The sequence below is a fragment of the Colius striatus genome, chromosome Z, assembly GCF_028858725.1.
Source record: "Colius striatus isolate bColStr4 chromosome Z, bColStr4.1.hap1, whole genome shotgun sequence".
NCBI classification, from domain to species: Eukaryota; Metazoa; Chordata; class Aves; order Coliiformes; family Coliidae; genus Colius; species Colius striatus.
In genome coordinates this window covers 49973216-49993583 of record NC_084790.1, presented here as the reverse complement: position 1 = coordinate 49993583, position 20368 = coordinate 49973216, and the positions used below count along the sequence as shown (strand labels likewise).

The 20368-nt window shown below is 38.9% G+C and overlaps 1 protein-coding gene across 1 annotated transcript in view; it reads left to right on the top strand.

Moving 5' to 3' along the window:
* Positions 1-18883, top strand: part of SV2C (synaptic vesicle glycoprotein 2C) — an 80049-nt gene extending 61166 nt beyond the window's left edge. Inside the window, exons 6-12 of the mRNA XM_010205288.2 lie at positions 70-180; positions 2344-2432; positions 2776-2940; positions 5784-5917; positions 8660-8863; positions 9692-9851; positions 18700-18883. Of these exons, the coding sequence (XP_010203590.2) occupies positions 70-180; positions 2344-2432; positions 2776-2940; positions 5784-5917; positions 8660-8863; positions 9692-9851; positions 18700-18883 (1047 nt within the window). The remainder of the gene's footprint in view (positions 1-69; positions 181-2343; positions 2433-2775; positions 2941-5783; positions 5918-8659; positions 8864-9691; positions 9852-18699) is intronic.
* The last annotated feature ends 1485 nt before the right edge of the window (positions 18884-20368 follow it).

Below are 20368 nucleotides of genomic sequence, written 5' to 3'. Positions count from 1 at the left end.
CCATTACTCCTCAACAGGCAGTTAATGATTCAAGAAAATGCAAATATTTGCTTCTGTTTTTATTTCTAGGTTAACAGAATCAAAACTCCAAAGCAGATAGACGAGCTCATAGAAATAGAGATTGATACAGGAACTTGGTACAGGAGATGTCTTGTTAGAATTCGCACAGAGCTATATGGTGTAAGTAAACATCTCTGTTCATTCTGTAATCACTTTTCTTCTTCTTGATTAACCTTCAGAAATGGGATGGATTGCTTGAGCTCATGCTCATTATAGCTGCAATGCTACATTTTCCATGCATCTGGGAGATTCAGAAACTCGTGTAAGGCTCTGTTCTCAGCTCTGTTCTCATGATCCAGAAGAGGTGCAGGTGAATCTCAGAGGTTGGTCCCAGCTTCTGAGGATTTAAATGCTTAGTTGGTCTTCACACAGGTGGTGGCTAATAGTTCAAAACCACCATTTTCCCAAGCACCACAATATAATATGTACTAGGAATGCATATCAATATATATCCTTGGAAAGAAGTGACACGTGAAAAATTATTAGCAGGAGCTTGGGGCAGCCAAGTGGATAAATTGTGACAATAAATGTCAATAAAACCTTTGTAAGGCATCTTATCTGTGTGTTTTTTTATGCATGTCAGATGTTTTACCAGAAAACTACATCAGGGCTACTTCAGAGCGTTTAATACAAGCTCACCGGGACTATTCTTTGTATACTTTTTTACTTTTTTGCAAATCCAAATCAGTGCATTATCTTTGAACTTTGTCGTGACAACTGAGGAAAGTCTCATTCATTAAACAAAACAAAACAATTCAGAAAATAGCCTTTCCCAGCTGTTAAAAATCTGTCATCCCAAAGCTCTCCAGCACTATGATTAACTGTTGTAAACAAAGGTTTGTTGCAAAATTGCTTTGTTGGATAAATGTAATTTTCCCTAAGAAAAAAAAAATCCAGACAGTGTCTACTTTTATAGTTATTTGTCAGAAAATGGAGTAGTTGAAGATCAAAATGTTATGATTTGGCCTTGTTACTAAACCAGTTTTAAAGAAGTTGCAGCTTGGTTGTCTCACATCCATATTATCTCACTGAACTTGCTCCTGGGCCAGAGCACTTTCCTTGTTGCATGGTGTGTGCTGAAACCACCTAGGACAGACTACTACTTTTCTCCGAAAGGAGATAATCTTGCAATGAGAGAATGAACACCATTCTCAGTCAACTCTGCTCTAGTATCTCTGACCTAGGGCTAGTTACAGCTTTTCCTCACGTGGTTAAAGTACCAATTTCTAGCAGTGGAAGGTTATGATAAATAAAACTCTGACTGTGTTCCTGTTCAGTTCTAGGATATAGTTTGCCTACACTTAAAACAGTGTAATAGTGGAAAGTGAGAAGAAAACGAATCTCATAAGCTCTCTGATTTATTTGAGATAGTAAAATGAAGCTACTTAGAGATTAGGAAAATTTGAGGTGATCAAAACAGAGGTGAATCAACACACACATACACCACATAGGTGTATAAAAAAATTGGTATGAGCCGGCAATGTCCATTTGCAGCCCAGAAAGCCAACCATAACCTAAGCTGCACCAAAAGCAGCACGGGCAACGGGTTTAGGGAGAGTTCTGTCCCTCTACTCTGCTCTGGTGAGACCCCATCTGTAGTGCTGTGTCCAGCTATGGGGTCCTCATCACAGGAAAGACATGGACCTTCTGGAGCAAGTCCGCAGAGAAGGACCACAAAAATGATCAGAGGACTGGAGCACCAGTCCTGTGAGGGAAGGCTGAAAGAGTTGTGGCTGTTCAGCCTGGAGAAGAGAAGGCTGTGGGATATCTTATCGCAGCCTTTCAGTACTGAAAGGGAGATTATAAAAGATGGAAGGAGAATTTTTACCAAGGCCTTCAGAGACAGGAGAAGGGGTAACGATTTTAAACTGAAAGAGGATAGATTTAGATTGGACATTTGGAACGATTTTTTTGCAATGAGAGTGGTGAGTCATTGGAGATGTTGTGGATGCCCCAATACCTCAAAATGTTCAAGGTCAAATCAGCTGGAACTTTGAGCAACCTGATCTAGTGGAAGATGTCCCTGCCCATCACAGGGGGACTGGATTAGATTCTGTGATTGTGCAAAAGGAAGCCAGGAAGTCACAGAACACGGACAACCTAGCTAAAGCTGGAGATTAACATATTTGTATGACAAGCACAGCTATGACCAGTACCAGAAACCTGATCTGCTCTCTGTAATATCTTGAGGAAGCAAGCAAATCATAATCAAAAAGCTGCTATGACTTAACAAAATTGTTAAAAGTAACATTTAACATAAATGTATTTCCTAATAATTTACAGATTTGGTTGACGTTTATGAGGTGCTTCAACTACCCAGTGAAGGATAATACGATCAAACTTACAGCTGTGTGGTTCACCTTATCTTTTGGGTAAGAGTGGTTGAGATCATAAACCATTTTTTATAGGCTTGATAGAAAAATCATCTGCATGCAGATTTCTATAACTATGATTATCCTTTTCATTTGTAAAGGTTTTATTCATTATTGTTCCACAAAATATTGTATTTATCAGATAATCGATTCTTGCCTGTGAGTCTGATTCATCAAGGATATCTGCTTCAGTAAACTGGCATCTTCTGGTTTCTGCATCTTTCCGTATTTTTATCACAATGGAGCTCCATCACATAAGCAGCCAAAGGAGCTGCTTGTCCTGATTTTTCCCAGATTTCCAAACAGTTGAGATTGGTGACTGAGGTTTTTCTGTTTCTCACAGCTACTACGGGTTATCTGTCTGGTTTCCTGATGTCATTAAACATCTCCAGTCAGACGAGTATGCGTCCCGAGTGAAACATTTCCACAATGAGGAGGTTTCACATTTTGTCTTCAACTTCACACTAGAAAATCAGATTCACAGCAATGGAGAGTACATCAATGACAGGTTCAGAGATTTCCTAATATCCTGACTTGGCTGGAGTGAACAAATTTGTGTTTTAAAGCATGTCCTAATAATCTAATGTTGTTCTCCATTAGCTAATGAGAGATGGGTTTGTTGCTTTTTAATGGGAATTTATGTCTGTTATTGATTTCTTATATCTTATTACAGCCTTTCAATACTGAAAGGGAGATTATAAAAAGATGGAGGGAGACTTTTTACCAAGGCCTTTGGAGACAGGAGAAGGGATAACTTTTAAACTGAAAGGATAGATTTAGATTGGATGTTCGGAACAATTTTTTTGCAATCACAGTGGTGAGACTCCCCACAGAGCCTGGAGAGAAGTAGACCTGTACATGCTGGGGTAGTTCCTGTGTGAGGATCCCCCATGTAAACCCAGCTTCGTTTGTCATTCTGAAAAATGGACCTAAAAGACCAAGTTAATGATTCTTCCTTTTACAGTGGGATTCAAAGGTTTTCAGATCCAACACATGTGGCATTTTGTAGGGGACTGGGGAAGGGCATACTTTCATCTCTGTTTCTGGTTCTTTTCTTATGTTGATGAAAGACATTTCTGTCAAAATGCTGAACATTGAGAGGTTAGGATCTTATCAAACAAAAATAAAAGCTAAACATTACTGTAAATCATTGAAAAGTATGAACAGCTCAGAAATGGGAAACGATGTGTTGGCAATGCTTTTTTTTTTTTTTTATAGGAATCGAAACATATTAAGGGTCTATCTGGACTTCACAGATAACTAGATAACTTAGGGGAAAATTAAACACAGATGGTTTAGCTATCTGATTTCTCTTACGAAATATACAGGTCAACCATGTGAATGATTTCCTGGAAGTCACAGTGCTAAAATCTATGTTTAAGTGAATAAAACTGTTAGTAATATGAGGCATTTAAAAATATTTTTATATGAACTTGTGTTTTGACAGAATCAAAGGTGTAAACATTGCAACCAAAAAAGAGCCACCATCTCATAACTTCCCAGCTCTGCTTCTTTCCAGGACATAGATGTTCTTCTAAAAACAAAGAACCATTTGCTGTCAGCAACTGACAGTGCTCTGTCAACAGAGGTCTTATCAATTTGAAGGGAAAAATCTTGCAAAATACTAAATCTAGCATTAATCTGTTCTAAAACACTAATTTACCTTTTCATATGTGCAGATTTAATAGGCCTCTGAAGGTTATTTGAGATTCACAAAACATGTTCCACAGAAATTTGAAGACATTTTATATTCTTCCACAAAACATTTCAATACTCCACTCACCCTCAATCTCAATGTTTTGTTTAGTTTCTTTCTTAACTAGAAGGTCCATCAACACTTGACTTTTTACTTCATTGCAGTCCTGTTGGATTTTACTGCTAATCATCACAACAAGCAATTTTAATATAGTCACAACATGTTTCCTGTCCAAAGGTAAAAAGTGCAGCAGGAAAGTGTAGGACATACTCATTTGTGTTCCAACTGACCAATCTAATTGCTACATTTTCTTTTTTCTTCTCTGGAATTAGGCTGTAATTAAAAATGGAAAGTGCTATATGAAAAATAACGTTCTGTGTTTCTGTGTGACTTGACACTTAACGCCAGCCTGATTTTAATAAGTCTGTCACAAGTGTGAAATTATATAGTAACTAAAACTGAAAACACCATTCTTCTGACCAATACACAAAGAAAATTCATTAGCTAGTAGTACTTTTCCTATGATAAACACAATTTGCTTTTGCGCTACTTTCTGATAAAGATATGATTCCAACTCTCTAAAGGTCCTTTCCAACCCCTACCATTCTATGATTAGTGAGACAGTTTAATTCCTGCTATGTGGTAGGAAGCGTATTTTGCATGTTCCTATTGCTACTATTAGTCTTCTAATAAGAAACGCCTATCTAGTCACACCATATTAAATCAGAGCAGAGAGAGGTCTGTGTTCAGAAAGCTTTGCTATTGTAACAGTTCTTGCTCTCATGTAACAAAGCACTGCTTTGTTGACAAGCAAAGTCTTGGTCCATTTGAGTGAAGTCTACCAGCAAAACTGCTGGTTTTGTATTTGTAGCTCTTTTCAAATCTTCATGTGAAGTAAAAGGCATCACAAAAATGATGATGTGTTTCTACATCTGTCTTTTTTTTTTGTTAGCATGATGTCATTTGTTAGAATTATTCTAAAAAAAGGCTTAGAGCATTATATTACTCTGGTAACATTGAGGTAAAAGTTACTGCTAATAATGCACTTCATCATTGACTTTTTCTGTGAATTACTTGATTCACAGTCATGATCAAACACCTAGCAGTTAAATGAGAGTCAGTAGGAAGGAGGATGATCAGAAAGAAGAAAAGGTACTGAGAGTTTGATTATACTTGTTTTATGTACACAATAATTACAATTGCATCTACAGACACAGGAGTAACAAATATAGACTTCCAGTCAGGTATCTGGCTGTATAACTGGCAACGTAATCGTCTCCTAGTTTCCGACTATAATTTTAAATTACAAGTAACAGTAATTTCATACCTCTGTTCCATGTGTTCCATGAGTATGTTGGCATTTGTTTTGGTTGATAATTAAGGATAAGAAATAACATAAATGTTATAAAAGTCATTGTATAACCTGTTGTAGCTGGTAGCTAAGTGGAGCAATGTGTCTCATTAATGCTTTTTTTTTTCTGAACAATAATATTCTAGAATCAGCTAATCATTAATTATTATCTCCAGAATGCTTTTAAGGAATACTTGTTACTGTAGTTGCCATTTTTTTAGACTTGTATAGCAAAATCAGCTTGACTTGCTTTGCTTTCTGACCTATGAAGATTAACTGATGGAAATTAATTTTTATTGGGCAGGTTTATTATGATGAAGTTTAAATCAGTAACCTTTGAAGATTCACTTTTTAAGAACTGTATGTTTGAAGACATCACTTCACTGAACACATATTTCAGGAACTGTACTTTTGTGAACACTACCTTCTATAATACAGGTATTATGAGAGAAAAAATCATTAAGATCTGATGTTCAGTAATGTTGTAACAGAAAAGTGAAAGGATCACACTCACACTAGAGATGCCACAGGCCTAATATTGGCACAGATAATAAACATCTCTTTGATTTAAAATATTTGTAAAGAGATTCAGTCTGGATAGGAGAAAATATATTTTATAGAATCATTTTGGTTAAAAAAAGACCTTTAAGATCATCAGGTCCAACCACTAACCTCACACTCTCAAGCCCAACACCAAACCATGTTGCTCAGCATCTCACCTACATATCTTTTAAATATCTCCAGGGATGGTGACAGTGCTTAACAACCTCTCAGTGAAAAAATTCTTCATAATCTCCAATCTAAACCTTCCCTGGCACAACTTGAGGTCATTTCCTCTTTTCTCATCATTCATTACTTGGGAGAAGAGACTGACACTTACCTCACTACAACCTCCTTTCAGGTCATAGAGAGTGATCATATCTCCTCTCAACCTCCTCCTCACGACTAAACATACCCAGCTCCCTCAGTGACTCCTCATAAGACTTGTGCTCCAGACCCTTCACCAGGTTCGTTGCCTGTCTCTGGACATGCTCCATATCCTTCTTGTAGTGATGGGCCCAAAAGTGAACGTAGTTTTCAAAGAGCAGCTTCACCAGCACCAAGTACAGAAGGGCAAACACTTCTTTGACCCTGCTGTCCACACTATTTCTGATACAAGCCAGGACACCATTGGCCTTCTTGGCTACCTGGGCACACTCTTTGCTTATATTCTGCCAACTGTTGGTTAACATCCCCCGGTTCCTTTTTTGCTCATCAGCTCTCCAGCCGTACATCCCTAAACCTGTAGTGTTACAGGAGTTGTTATGTGTGCAGGACACAGAACTTGGCCTTGTTGAGTCTAATCCAATTGGCCTTGTCCCATTGATCCAGCCTCTCCAGGTCCCTCTGAAGAGCCTTCCTGTCCTCAGGCAGGTCTATGCACCCACCCAGCTTTTTGTCATCTGCAGATTTATTGAAGGTTAACTTGAACCCCTCATCCAGATCATTGATAAAGATTTTAAATAGAACTGTCCCCAACACCGAGCCCTGGGGAACACCACTGGTGACCAACTGCCAACAGGATTTAACTCCATTCCCCAGCACTCTGTGGGCCCAGCCATCCAGCCAGTTTTCCAGTCTTGTTAGACTAGGTCCATCCAAGCCACAAGCAGCCAGTTTCTCCAGGAGGATGCTGTGGGAGACTGTGTTGAAGGCCTTAATGAAGCCCAGGAAGACCACATCTGCAACCTTTCCCTCATCCACCAAGCAGGTCACCTTGGAGTAGACGATGATCAAGTTAGTAAAACAGGACCTGCCCTTCATAAAGCTGTGTGGACCTGAATCCTTGGTTGTGCCTCAGGATAGCACTCAGGATGATCTGTTCCATAACCTTCCCTGGCACCGAGACCAGGCTGACAGGCCTGTAATTCCCTGGATACTCCTACAGTTCTTCTTGTAAATGGGTGTAACATTTGCTAACTTCCAGTCTGCAGAGACCTCCCCAGTTAGCCAAGACTGTTGGTAACATGGATAGTGGCTGTTAAGCGCTTCTACCAGCTCCCTTAGCAGCCTCTGGTGGATTCCATCCAGCCTCATAGGCTTGTGTGTTGAGGTAGGGCAGCAGATCACACATCATTTCCCTTTGGACTAAGAGGACCTAGTTAAGTCCCCTATCTCTGTCTTCTAGCTCAGAGGGACAGGTATCCAGAGAAGAGGTGATTCTGTTACTGCTTTGCTGGCAGGTTTGAATAGTGTGTTTTTACTTGGTCTAAATAGAACTGGTGAAATATTTTGTTCATTCTGCTGGCTGTGGCATGGAAGTCTGAGTTCAGGATTCAAAGTACTGAATCTTTAATCATTCCCACTCTTCTAAGTTTTGTAACAAAAACAGCAATGCATATCTTCATATGTTAAAACAGAGGACTCTTATTTTTTCAGTTTAATAAAACATTAACTGAGGATGGCCAACTAAGCTTGTTGGAAAGATGAGGCACTTCTTACTGCTTTCCTGTAATTCCAGGAATTGGTATAGTAATAGAATTGGGTTTGAGAGCAAGCAACACACAACTTTGAATGGAAGGAAGATATTTTTCATGCAGGGTTGTGAGACTTACAGGAGAACCAGAAAGACAGTGTAAGGAGATAGCTCTGAAAAGTATTGGAAGAAGAATGTCCTGAATGATTGCATGTAGTAACTCATCTCTGTTTGAGCTGAAGAACACAGAGCCTTCACAGAAATTAAGTTAATATGATTTCTGTAGGAACATTTTGCTTTGAAGTAAGGAAAACCAAACTGAACAGGTCAGCAGTCTCATTGGAAAGTCTATCTGGTGTAGAAGCAGAAGGTCTGATACTGAGCAAGGACAAGTGTAGAAATGGGCATATGCCCAGTGCTTTTTATGCAAGGTCAGCTGGTGCTCAAAGGCCTTAACCAAATACAGTCCAAGCAGACCTCAAATACAGTAATACAACTTGCCTTAGTTATAATTCCAGGCCTTAGTTACTCTTTTTTCATGAGCTTGGCATATTTTTCTATTAAGATTAAAAAGTATCAAAATTAACAGCAATAACTAGTTGTACTTTACCAAGCAGTAAAAGCTCCAAGTAGTCATTAAAGCCGCCACAGCTTAAAATGTTTTATCAAAAGCTACATGTGGAGTTGGCTGTTAGCTGAAATGTTTCTTTTTCTTCTTTCCACAGATCTTGAGCAATATAAATTTGTTGACAGCGAATTGATAAATTGCACATTTTTCCACATCAGGACAGGATGCCAGATTTCTTTTGATGATGACTACAGTGCCTACTGGATTTACTTTGTTAATTTCCTGGGAACTTTGGCAGTATTACCAGGGAATATTGTGTCTGCTCTCCTGATGGATAGAATTGGAAGGTTAACAATGCTAGGTAGGGGCTTAACTTTAAAACAGGGAAGAACCTAAAAGTCTCATGATAAAGTAACATATTCTCTTTTTAAAGAACTCGGTTCAGAAAGATGCAAAACATTCCTTCTGCAGATACATTATATAGCATTATAAATGCTGTTCTGTACCAGTTTTGCTATGCCACATTATCAATCATTGCTATTCTGTATTGATATTACAAGATCATTATTGAGGCATTTGGGATGAGATTTTGGAGAGTGCTGACCACTAACTCGTCTTTGTTTTGACTGAAAGGAAAGTGAGATGTGTACAGATGACCCTCAGCTAGTGGAACAGGTCTTTGGAAGAGTCAGCAGTCCTTTGCCTGTTTTGTGAAGTAATGCAGTTAAAGGATATTTCCTATGGTTTATCTGCAATGACAAATATGTTTTCAATTTACTTAAATAACTATGTGGTAGTTAATTGTGTTCATTCTCTAGGATAGTATCTCTATATTAAATTCCCATTCTATTCATACAATATATGAACAAGTTTCATGTAATTGCAGAAGATGATGATCAAGGAAGAATGGGTCTAGTTTGTCCCAGGCATATTGCTTTGGGAGTTCAGAGAGGGTTCCACCTTCAGACTTACTTAATGATATATCCTAATGTTTGAGGAGTTACAATTTTTCTCTATGAGCCCCTTAGAACTTTTTTCTATTTGACTGTTCGCATTTGCAGAACTAACTTAAATATATGGGTGCATTATTTAGCTACACTATGTGTGTAGAAACATTAGGCAAAACAGACAAAGAACATACTTCAAATACAACTCACTTTCATGTTCGTTTCACCTATCTCATACTTAGGTGGTTCCATGGTTCTCTCTGGCATCAGCTGTTTCTTCCTGTGGTTTGGCACCAGTGAATCCATGATGATAGGTATGCTGTGCCTCTACAATGGCCTCACCATCTCAGCGTGGAACTCACTAGATGTGATTACTGTGGAGCTGTATCCTACAGATAGAAGGTATGTACAGAGACACGTCCCCTAACCTCACCAACATTCTATGTATCAGCAGAAATGGTAAATAGAAATGGTTACGTGTTACATTTACCAAGGTAATGATGTTTTCATTCAGTGGGCTGAATGCATAGTTTATCTTATGAATAACAAGGATAAAAAAGATTTTTTTGAGCTATTGGAAATATATTTCACATCAAATACCACCTCATCAGGAAAATACCACAAATATGGTTTCACGTGAAGAAAGATCTAACGACTGCTCTCATTTAAAACACAGCTAAGGAGCAGTGTTTCTGAAAACAGTAATGGCATATTTCTGCGTTTTCCCTAGTACAACTGACTATGAAGGCAATAGTTGGTCAAAACCAGTCATATAGCTGTATTTGTCAGTTGTCTGTGAAATCATGGTGATGATAATAAAAAATCACTGTCTGAAGCTGAACAGCCTCTTCTGGAAGAGACTGGCCTTGAACCATGCCGACATGTTAATCTGTCTGCTGTGTTTGTATGCAGGGTCACTAGTGTACATATTCAGCATTAGGGGACAGAAAATAACTTGCTTCCCAGAATTTTTATTCTGATATTATTTTAGACAGCTACAGTTTACCAGCCACTATTGCCTACCTCTGATGGTCCTGTCTTTTCTTCTAAGACTCTTCTGATCCTTACAGTCTGGCATGGCTTGCTACAGTTTGCAGGGAATTTCCAGTTTCTGTAATTAGCTGTAAGGCTGAACAGCCTTCCCAGACATAATACGTTGCATGAAGCTGCCTGATCTGTTTTTGCATTGGAGGTCCTTGATATTTAAGACAATGCCCACTTTCACATCGAGATTGCATCCAAAGTGAATCTGGTCTTGAAGCTGACTTTCATTTTCCCCTCAAAAGGCAATGTAGGCACCGCAACTTTGCTTATTCGATCATTATCTTAATATTCCAACATAAACTTTTTTCTTACTCCCAGTCAGTGAAATGACCACAAACTAGCAGCAAAGTGCAACTGGAGGTTGATCTGGAAGCAAAGCGTGTGAAGGGAGGCCAGTTCATGCTACCATACATCAGAGACCAGGTTGGGTGATCCTTCCTTCTCCTCCTGCACACCTTCTCTTGGAGATCAGCCAGCTGCCACACCACTGGGGCTTTGCCAATGTCATGCAGCCTAATCCAAAATGTGTTTCATAAATTGTACTCCAGGTTATTCAGGGATCATAGTGTCTTTTTGCCAGGTAGAAGTGTGGTGAGCAATTTGGAAATGTGCAGTGTATGTGATACATGGCACATGTTTCAGTTCCTTCTTCATCAGCTGCCCACAGGGCAGAATTAAAGTTGCTTCAAAATCTTAAAAGATTTGGATTCGGTATGCATTCACACTCATTTACCTATTTATATTTCCGTTTATTAATGCCCATGTTTGAAGTAATTAACTAGTTTTTTTCCTACCTTCTTGATGAGTGCTTGCAAATTTTATGGCATTTTAACATAGCTTTAGCTTGCATGTTTTGTATAAACTCTCAGTCGGTTTTCACAACTGCTAAAATAACAGCTGTTAGAGGCTGTATAGATTTCAAATGGTTCTCAAGTAGATGATGAAGCTGTGATAAATAATAAAAGTATGTTGCCAATGCTAGTCGTAGGCAGGCTTCTGTCTTCCAGATGACACACATGGCGGTAATGAATAACCTTTTGATTTTTAAAAATTTGTTTATGTTTACATCTGAATACATAAATTTTAAAGGAAGCTTATGATGACTAGCCATAAACAATCTGATTTCCAATAAACAAGTAAATTAACCCATGTCCACACTGTAAAGAATCTGTATTAACTCATCTTCTGTCTCATCTTTTGTCTTTTACCCTGTATTCTTAACGGCGTATGCTATTCCAGCCTAGTCATAGAGTCATAGACTCATAGAATGGCAGGGGTTGGAAGGGACCTTTAGAGATCACCTAGTCCAACCCCCCTGCAGAAGCAGGTTCACCTAGATCAGGTTGCATAGGAACATGTCCAGGCAGGTCTTGAAGACCTCCAAGGAAGGAGACTCCACACCCTCCCTGGGCAGCCTGTGCCAGGGCTCCGTCACCCTCACAGTGAAATAGTTTTTTCTTATATTTAAGTGGAACTTTTTGTGTTTCACCTTCATCCCATTACCCCTTGTCTTGTTGCTAGCTACTATAGAAAAGAGGGATGGCCCAACCTCCTGACACCCACCCTTTAGATATTTATAAATGTTAGTAAGATCTCTACTCAATCTCCTCTTCTCTGTGGTCGGTCATGACTCTCTTGATGGCCAAACCAAACTAATCATGGTCTTAAAACCTCTGCTCTGAGAGTTATTACATGTCTTGTGAATATTTTGTGTGCTCCTAGACTACTTTCCTTCTGTTTCATACACTTTCTGAATTTACCACATGTGTGGAACTAACAATCTCAGACCCTGAGTGTTTTAGAAGATTGAGCTGGAAGTGTAGCTTCATGCTCGGCACTTTAGCAATACAACCCTGAAGGTTTGAGCATGAGGTAAATGTGAGATGCATACTTAATGACTGTTTAGTTATCTTCAAGTGGCTTATTTGCATCCTATATGAATTCTGTGCCAGGGTTAGGGATCGTATCTGTTCTCCTGACATCATGCAACTAATGTAGCTATGAAATGTCATCTTGCAGTCTCCAGCCTTATTCACAGTGCACCTCCCAACTTCTGCAGCAGATGAAGAAAACCAGGTTTTCTCCCCTACATTTACGGTTTACCCTCAAGCTCTCTTTGTTCTGGGCATTGGCAAAGTAATGCAGAGAAGAAGTATTTTGTGATGAGGTAATTGTGGCTTGTATTGTAATGTGTGTGCCCAAGGGGCTTACAATAACATTGCACAGTTTCCTAGCTATGCCTGCAATGTAAATATGAACAGAAGAGAATTAAAATTCTCTGAAGATATGAGATTTAGGAGATTTTTTACAACTTTAAAATGCAATCGCTGCTTTTACATAAGTGGTAGATATCTTCTTGTGAACTAATTTGGGAAACACCAACTTGATAAGTCACGACCTTTGACAAGGAATGAATACAACAAATGACCCAAACCTAAACAGAAAGTGGAATAGAAATAGGTCATCTCCCACAGAGTAAATTAAGGTCAGAAAGCATCAGGTAACCGAAAATTCATCAGTTTTATTACACTGCCAGACATCTGGGTTTGAATCTTGGCCAGGAATATTTAAAATTCAAGGTGTGTTATAAAATGAAGTAAAAGGTAAAGGTTTACCTTTTCCTAATACTTTTCAAATAAGTTCAAAAGGTTTTGATCATAATTAAGAAATGTCATCTATCTTCAGTTCATTATATTTCTCTTTCTCTCTTTTTCTTGACACTTGAGAAATCCCAAAGTAATAAACACTGTTCACAGAGTACCTTAAGTCCAACTTCATATTGTTGTCAGAAAAAAGGTTTTCTATTCTTTTGGGTCATAACATGTAGTCGTTGACTTACAGGAGACTTCCTGATAGCTATTTTCTACTGCCATCCTGTGGATGCGGTTTGACAGCATATTGCTGAAATGTGATGCTGATGTTTTTAAGGCATAACATATTGAACCTTGTAGTGGTTTTACCTGGCCATGTTTTTCGGTAGCAGGGAGGCTACAGGGGTGGCTTCTTTAAACAAAAAGAGTTGCCAGAAGCTTTCCCTGTAGCTGGTTAAGGCCAGTCAATTTTAAGCCGGACCCTGCACCTGACCCAAGCCTGGCCAATTAGTGATGGAGGTAATGCCTCTGTGAATAACATATTTGAGAAGGAGAAGTTGTTGTGCAGTTGCAAAACTGCAGCAGCAACAGGGAGTGAGAATGTGAAAAACATCTCTGCAGACACCAAGGTCAGTGGAGAAGGAGGGGGAGGAGGGTGCTTAGGCACTGAAAAGACTCCCCTGTGATATGTGGTGAGGACCATGGTGAAGCAGGTTGTCCCCCTGCAGTCCATGGAGGACCACCAGGAAGCAGAGATCCACTCGCAGCCAGTGGAGGAGCCCACATTGGAGTGGGTAGGTGCCTGAAGGAGACTGTGACTCCATAAGAAGTTCATCCTGGAGCAAGTTCCTGGCAGGACCTGGGAGTCCATGGGGGAGGTGCCCACTCTGGAGCAGGTTTGCTGTCAGGACTTGTGATCCCATGAGGGACCCAGGCTGGAGCAGTCCATCCCTGAAGGACTGTTCTCCCAGTGGATGACCCACATTGGGGCAAGCTGTGAGGAGCTACCCCCGTGGGAGACCCCATGCTGGAGCAGTTTGTGTGAGCTGCAGCCCATGGGAAGGACCCACGCTGAAGAAGTTGTTGAGGGACTGTCCCCCATGGGAGGGACTCCACAGTGTAGCAGTGGGAAGAGTGAGGAGGCCTCCCTCTGAGAAGAAGTAGTGGCAAAGTCCATCTGTAACAAACTGATCGCAACCCCCATTCCCCATCCCCTGTGCCGCTGGAGGTGAAGGAAAGGGAGTCCTGGAAAGAGCAGAGGTGGGGGGAGGTGTTTTTAAGCTCATCTCCCTGTTCTTATTGTTTATTTAATAAATCAAACCTTTTTCTCCCTGAGTCTGTTTTGCCCATGATGCTGATTGCCGAGTGGTGTCTCTGTCCTTAACTCACAAGCTGTTATATTTCTCTCTCTCTCCTGTCCAGTTTAGGAGGGGGAGTGATTTTATGACTGAGTGGGCATCAGGGCTAAACCACCACAAACCTATGCAATGCCTTGGACAATATTCCAAGGCAGGAAGGCAAATTCCACTGTTCTACTTGTGGACTGAGTGCTATAATTGGCCAGGCTATGATATGCATCTTTGTGCTCATTTTTTAAAAGATCTTAAGATCTCTGGATGTTAGAAAACTGTCCATAGCAGATTCAGAAACTCTATTTTAAAGGCTTTTGTGTATTACCAAGACCCTCAAAAGTGATATTCAGGGTTTTTTGTAACTTGATGGACAGACCCAGTGCTGTCTCTGGTAAGGAGTTTGTCAAATATATGTGCTACTTAATTCAGTAGCATTCCACTGCAGGACAATGAAGTTTTTAGGTACTCTGACTATCAGCAGTGGAAAAGTGGGCTGTAAGTATTTTATATAGGAATATAAGCACCTGGTCTAAGAAGGACCATATGTGGCAACCAGGAAATAAGCTCTTTTAATCTAAAGGCTTGGATAATCCCTCTATTTTTAACTGTTTGGCCTCTTGCCATTTTTATGTGGGACTTGGGTGAAAGGAAGCTAAGCATTTTTCTTTGTCACAGATTTCCCAGCAACAGACCTAAAACATCGGGAGAATTCCTTTTCCCTGACATCCAGCTCTCTAACTCTTTTTATAACGCTTCTGTATTTTTCTCCTATTGGGACTAAAATACGTAATTTCTTTCTTTTTAAGACAATCCCAAATTGATTTACCATCATTATCTACCAAGGTGCCTGAAGGATTTAATTACATTCTCTAGATGGACAAGGGATTCTTGCTACCTAACTCCCTTAACCAATAAGTGCTCATGGAGTGATTCAAAGAGATATTTTTGTACCAGTGCTTCTCCTAATAACTGATCAACATAATGGAAATTAGCATATATAGCAATGGCCTTAATGCCTTTGGATTTTTTCACTTAATTCATTCATGATGTTGAGATGGCACAACACATATTTTTGATCATTTGCAGACTTTCTGTACACTCTACACTTACCTGAAATACTGCAGCAGAGACTGTACTAGTGCTGCAAGAGAAGATTATGCTTGTGTATGTGTGTATATTGCAGCATATTTATTGACTGGATATTTTTACTCCCCTAGATTCATCAGAAGTAGTTCTTAAGTCATGAATGAATACAGATTTTAGCTGATTTGAAACACAAACACAGTTCTAAGAAAAATGTTTAAAAATCAACGAGTCTCAATTTGTTACACCTAGAGCTCAACAGTTTGTGTAACTGTGGCTATTAGAACACAACAAATTCACATTCAAGTACAGTACGAAAATTGAAGGATATGAAGGCAGAAAGCTGGACAGCGATGATTCTTTTCACAACCTCAATGATGTGCATATTTTAGGGAAAAGAACATGCCTTAAAACTGCTTAAAGATTAAAAGATTGAACTTCTGCTGGGTTATTAATTTTCTATCATCGTGACAGCCAAGGGCAATAAAAATAGGCTCACTTTGTCTGACTCTTCTTTGTTTATAATATGATAACATCAATGGAATGAGACTAATAACAACTCCACACAATTGGAAAAATTTAGTAAGTCTATTTTACAAAGCAGAACTGGTTTTTTAGTGCCAACAAATTACCTTAATTTTGCTCAGATGTAAGAGATATCGTATTACAAAATCACTTTAAACCTTACTAAGTGTATAACCTGTAATAGATCTACAGCTCGATGGCAGCCTTGAATATGTTATCTGAAGAGCCCAGCACATGAAAAGAAATGGTCCAGATTGCTTAGAAAGTTGTATTCAGACCACTGTTATAACTAGTTTATATAAGTAAATAGCATCTGTGAAACAGCTTACCTTTGTAAGGCAGCATAAAACAACACTGAATATTAAGTAAAACATCCCCATCTGTTTTGTGCTATTACCTTTCCAAAGATTTCCTGTCTGTATCTATCCAATTTTTCTTTTGCTAAATCTATGTATTGTCTGGGGAGTTCTAGTATCTCTCTGAATGTGCTGAAGTTGTTGATGAGTGTCTGTTTTCTCTATGTGAACACTGATTTTTGTCTGTTACTTCTATTTGGGCCAAGCTTGGTTATACAATCAGCACTGGCAGCTGAAGAAATCATACTTGCATGTGCAGACACTGTTCACAACTAATCGCTATCCTAACTGTACAAATATTTTGTGTGTAAATGAAACTGAAATTAAAACAGTTCTGACTCTTTTACTTTCCCTATTCCCTTGACTTGTTCAGAATGCTTGCAATCTGTTGTTATCCTATCACATAAACTCGGCTGTGGCACCTTTACGCTCTTCCTGCCTGTTTGTGACAAAGTCTATTTTGCAATAGTGTTTCCTCTTTATGTTCCTCCTTCTTACCTACCCTCTCATTCACCCTAGAAGATGCGTCAGTCTGGAGCTTCTTCCCTCTCAGGAATTTCTCCTCATCCTGAGTCAGCTTCTTCCAGATAAACTGGGCTTTATCTGCCCTTATATTTTCTGTGGTAGAAATTTTATTTTCTTCTCATAAGATTTGAAAGATTACTCCAACAGAGTGTCTATTTACTGCTTCTTTCAGTGCATCTCTCATTCCTCTGTCGAATCAATACATCCAAAAGCTATCCTTAAATGGGCAAGCTTTAACTTGATCATTCCTCCTCTTATAATGGTATTTTCAAGACACTGCTGCAGATGTTTCACTATCAGAAAGCTTCACAAGCAAGATTTTCAAAGTTTCTTCATATGCTGCTTTCAGCCCCCACTGGCCTGCACCATCAAACAGCAGAGCATGTATCTTCCAAGATGGTTATCTCCAAGATGTGCATGTCTATCTTTTCTTGACACAAAGTATTAGCTAAAATATTGCATGTTCAATCAAATTACCAAAAAACCAAACAGGTAAGGCCTTTGAACACTCAGGAAGTGTATCTAAATCTCTTTGGCTTGTGTTTTCACAGTTTTTCTGGGTAATTTCTGCTCTGTGATTGCATTGAGAGCTGTCTTCTCCCTTTCTTTGGATGTCACTGAAACTTATTGTCATGAAATATCTGGATGGGTGCCGCTTCTCAAACTTCCTTCCCAGGAATTCAAACTACACCTGAGCAGGAGACTTCTTCCTTTCCCTCAATACCTTTGTACAATAACTAGGCCTTTTTTTAATTATTCCAACCATTAGCATTTCTGTTAATCCCTGCTGTTTATAGTCAGGGCTTTTTCCTTCTAATGGCAGTACTTAGTATTAACAAGAAAGAAATGTTTTGTTCTGAAAAGAATATCTGTCCTCCTGTTTTTTTTTATTTTACCCTAGTGCACACAGTGTGAGCTCCTCAGGATAGTCCTTTTCTCTTCTGAGAGATTTGTGAGATGCTAGAAATTATACTATTGAATATGTATTTTTGTTAGGATACTTTTTGTAGGACAAAGTAATTCTTGCAACTATGAGTCATACAGACACAGCAAAACGCAGTTTATTAAAATGATGGCCGTTTGCATAACACATCTATGCGTGGGTTACCAAGCATCTAAACCACTTAATACTGGTTGCTAAATTCACACCACTGCAATGCAAAAGCCCCTCTGAGCTGCCTGTGTCATACTTTCTGTTGGCAATCTACTTCCTTTCCCCTTTCTCCAAAGCTGCTCAGATATCTAATCTCCACCAAGCAGGGAATTTTGTGCCCTATTCTCTTTACCTCCAAGAAACAAACATTCATTATTATTGGAGGTCTCATTAGCCTTTTGAAAAAGTACTGGTTCAACATGTATACCACCAGTAAGAAGTCCATTTCTAATCAGCACCCAGAGATGATCATCCTTTTTTGTTCTGGTGACTCCTTCCCAAGTTCTGTTTTTCAAGCTGCATCACACCTCCTATCTCCCAATCCAGGGCTTCAAGTGTTACTGAATTGCTGTTTGCAAGTCATTTGTTGTACTGTAGAGGTGCAAATTTACCTATTCAGTCATTCATTTTACATTTTGATCTCTGAGGCATTAGAATGAATTTGCCTCCATGAAATGCTGCAGCAGCTGAGCTTTGATTTCTCGTTATAAAGACAAGCACAGAATCCTTGTTGATAAAAATTCTGTTTAAGGTGTCGGGGCTCTATTGATATACTCCCACTGAGTATTTGTGGCTTTACTTTTTCACCCCTTTTTAACTTTCTTCTGTTTTCTCTTTTAGGGCAACAGGCTTTGGCTTTTTGAATGCACTATGCAAAGCAGCAGCTGTTCTTGGAAACTTAATATTCGGTTCCCTTGTTGGTATCACCAAAGCAATCCCTATTCTCCTTGCTTCTACTGTTCTAGTATGTGGAGGTCTGGTAGGACTTCGGCTTCCTGACACAAGAACCCAGGTGTTGATGTAACTGGAAAAAGCCATTTACTATTTATTTCCTTCTTTGTACAAATGTCAACTCTCCTGACTGACAATGCAAAGGCTTCAGATTCTCAATGCTTAATAGAGTGCTTAGATGTCACAAATAAAATTTGAAAGATAATTTGGAGTGGCAGAGATTTAGAAACCTCTGTCTTAAAGTTTTAAATTTCACTTTTATTTGCTTGCATACACTGCTATTCCAAATCACTTAACTTCAAACTGCAAAGCTACCTCTTAAAACACTTTGGGTGATATGTCCAGTATAGGTGAAATCTATACTGGCAATTAGATATTTAAAATGCAAGCAGTCATATTAGTTTTTAAAAATATGCTAAATTTGGCCATGGCATTGTGAGCTTTTTTAACAGTGCAAAACATGCAGGTCAATTACTTAGCAGTATTGGTGCAGAGAATGTTAATGTATCAATGCACGCGGCATTAATCAGGGAACTCTACAGACCACATCAGGACTGAGAATATTGACCAGCTGTGCTTAGATGGTAAAAACTTGTGGCAGTGCCTGTTTCTTGTGAAACCTTTTTTGGGCTGATTCAGTCTAAAGTAAAGATTGCCAGTTACACCCTATATTTTCTGAGAAGACAATAGCTACTGCAGGGAGATGAAAAGGCCATATGGGTAAGTAGCAAAGAGAATAATGAAATAAACACTTTCCATTCTTTGCTCCTGATCTTCCAGAGGAGAAAAAGAAAAGTTTTCTTCTCTAATGTGGCTTCTGGAATATTTTTGCCATTTTAAAACAGTGCATTTGTCTTAACCTGGGAGCCAATCAATGTGAATATTTATGTTGTTATGAATAAAGGACAATCAGTCCAGTGAACTATATAAAAATCAAGATGCTTTCAGAATTTACAAATTTACATTTTTAATACGTTTTCCTTTGTCGTAGAACGGTTGTAAAAAAATTTGGCCACAGAATGCCACCTAGTAAACTTGATCAGGTCACACTTTAATATAGAGTATAACATAATTAAAACATCGCAAAAGATTTTTTAAAAAAATATAATATCAGAACAAAAGTAATTACTAAAAAAACACCTTTGTTATTTTCACAGTTTATACACCTCTTTGTATAACTGTTCTCTTGGCTGATTGGCTGATTTTTAGTAGTTCTGGAGGTATCTCACCATTTAAGACTTTCAAATGTCTGTCCGAAAAGCCACTAGGAAAGAAGCTGCGGCAAGGCTGCTGGGAGTGGTAGTATTTTTATTAGTGATGTGTTGTGGAGTAATTCTGCATTACACTGAAGAGTTCCCTACCAGTCCTACTGGTATGCAAAAGGCTATGAGATCTCTTTCACATGTTAACATTAAAAATGCAATAAATTTCTAAAATTAGCAGATAAAAAGGGCAGATCCTCTGATAGCAGAAACTGGCATTGCTTTCAGTAGAGCTAAGACAACTTGTATCAGCTGATGACTATCTGTAGGTCCAAGTTTCAAAGAACAAATTTGGT